A 1,859-nucleotide genomic window follows, 5' to 3' on the forward strand; every position below is an offset into this window, starting at 1 on the left:
GCAGCTTACGGATCATAGGATGTGCCACTGATACTGCAGATACACCTTACTAGTACCAATAGACCATGTGCAATTGTAAGCTAAACACGTACATGCAGATCAGTGCAAGCAATGCTGTGTACAGTGTGCTCCAATACGTGATCAGTGCAAGCAATGCTGTGTACAGTGTGCTCCCATACGTGATCAGTGCAAGCAATGCTGTGTACAGTGTGCTCCCATACGTGATCAGTGTAAGCAATGCTGTGTACAGTGTGCTCCCTTATCTGCAGTGTAAGCAATGCTGTGTACAGTGTGCTCCCATATCTGCAGTGTAAGCAATGCTGTATACAGCGTGCTCCCGTACATGATCAGATGTGTACAGTGTGCTATCAGACTGCTATACACAATCTACCTACTTGCAACATTTATAACAAAAATAAATTATTTTTAGCTCCCCAATCCATTGCAATATAAAAACAAATTTAAATTACTAATCCAGCAGCACAGCAAAACCCAGGATGACCAAAGACACCCACCCCTATGTGTGCTATATACACACACACACAGAGGTCAAACGCCAAATTCAATTAAAATATTAAATCACATTCTGCAGTTGAATCTATCTGCAGCAGGCAGTGCCCATCCATTGGTAAGCCATGTGCAATGAGGGCACACCGGGTCATCGGGATGTGACCAGCACCCAGCATGTCCACCAGGGATTTTGCATCAGCCCGACAATTAGAAAAAGAATATATATATTATATATACACATACACACACACACACACACAATGTGCTGCGTGTAGCAATAATCAATATCCAATTTCCCTCGGATACATCCACCATATAACACTACCAAGCCCGAGTCGCCTATGCAATCACATACACACACGATCTCAGTCGCTACAGCTTCCGATTTACCTCCGGTGGGGTTGCCTTGCTCATCAGCCATCGTGCACAAATTAGAGGAGGACGAATTGGCATTAGTGGTCTTGCCGGAATTCCTATAATAACATTTGAGCGCCATGTGATGCTCCATAAACGCTCCCTGGGTAGCCAACAGCATGACTCTTCTGCCCCCACGTTGTGTATTTCACGTTTCAGCCCGTCCTCGCGATCGCCTACCAAACACCAAGCGTGCCGCCGGCCGGTAGAACAACGAAGAAGCTCCACGTGTGGGCTGAGCGCTCTGAAAATTGTATCTCACTCCTTTCTGTCCCCGGGCCGGCCAATCAGCGAGAGGGAGCGGCAAAGCTTCAGCCAATGGCAGCGCGTCCCGGGAGTTCCATTCGCGCGCCACACTGGGGTCGGGTCCTCTCTCTCCCCACTCCCTCCCTTTCCCCACTCCCACCACCGGGGAGCCAATCAGAGCGCAGGAGCGGCCCAGGCATTTAAATGCAAACTAGCATGAGGGGTTGCGCTGGGGGGCGTGGCTAAGCGTGCATTGCTTTCTTTGCTATTGTCTTACTGGCGCCCCCTCCTCCCATTCAACTCGGAGCCGCCTTTTTAAACATAAAAGTTAAACAATGTGGAGTAGTTTTCTTTTCTAATGCATCGCAGACTCGGAATGCTCCAGCATTTCTCATTAAACTGATAATCATCATATGAAGTCATGGCTGCTGAGGGGCAGTTTGCACATTTGCAAAACAATTGACTTGATGAGGTGATGTCTGCGGGGCGCAGTGGGGGCTTAATGCACTCCCACCGCTCCACACATTCCTATAGGATGAGAGTGGGGTTTGCCTATTGGCGCCAAAATGTGGGAGCACACGAGGACACCAGCCCCACACAAGGAGAGCTGCTGAGGGGAGGGAAGGGGCTGGGTGGTCTGCATGAGCTCTGCAAGCCATGCATACCTACTGACTATATATATATATATA

General features: G+C 48.8%; 1 protein-coding gene across 2 annotated transcripts in view; it reads right to left on the minus strand.

The window, feature by feature from the left end:
• LOC108804380 (serine/threonine-protein kinase pim-3-like) overlaps positions 1-1,859 on the minus strand; it is an 8,458-nt gene that overhangs the window by 3,250 nt on the left and 3,349 nt on the right. The window contains exon 1 of one of the 2 annotated variants that reach the window (XM_018576091.1): positions 901-1,045. The exons of the other annotated variant lie outside the window; for it this stretch is intronic. Within the exon in view, the coding sequence (XP_018431593.1) occupies positions 901-1,045 (145 nt within the window). Of the gene's footprint in view, positions 1-900; positions 1,046-1,859 lie in introns of those variants that run through there. 2 annotated transcript variants of the gene reach the window in all.

The sequence above is a fragment of the Nanorana parkeri genome, unplaced genomic scaffold (genome assembly GCF_000935625.1).
Source record: "Nanorana parkeri isolate BGI_ZX_2015 unplaced genomic scaffold, ASM93562v1 scaffold56, whole genome shotgun sequence".
NCBI classification, from domain to species: Eukaryota; Metazoa; Chordata; class Amphibia; order Anura; family Dicroglossidae; genus Nanorana; species Nanorana parkeri.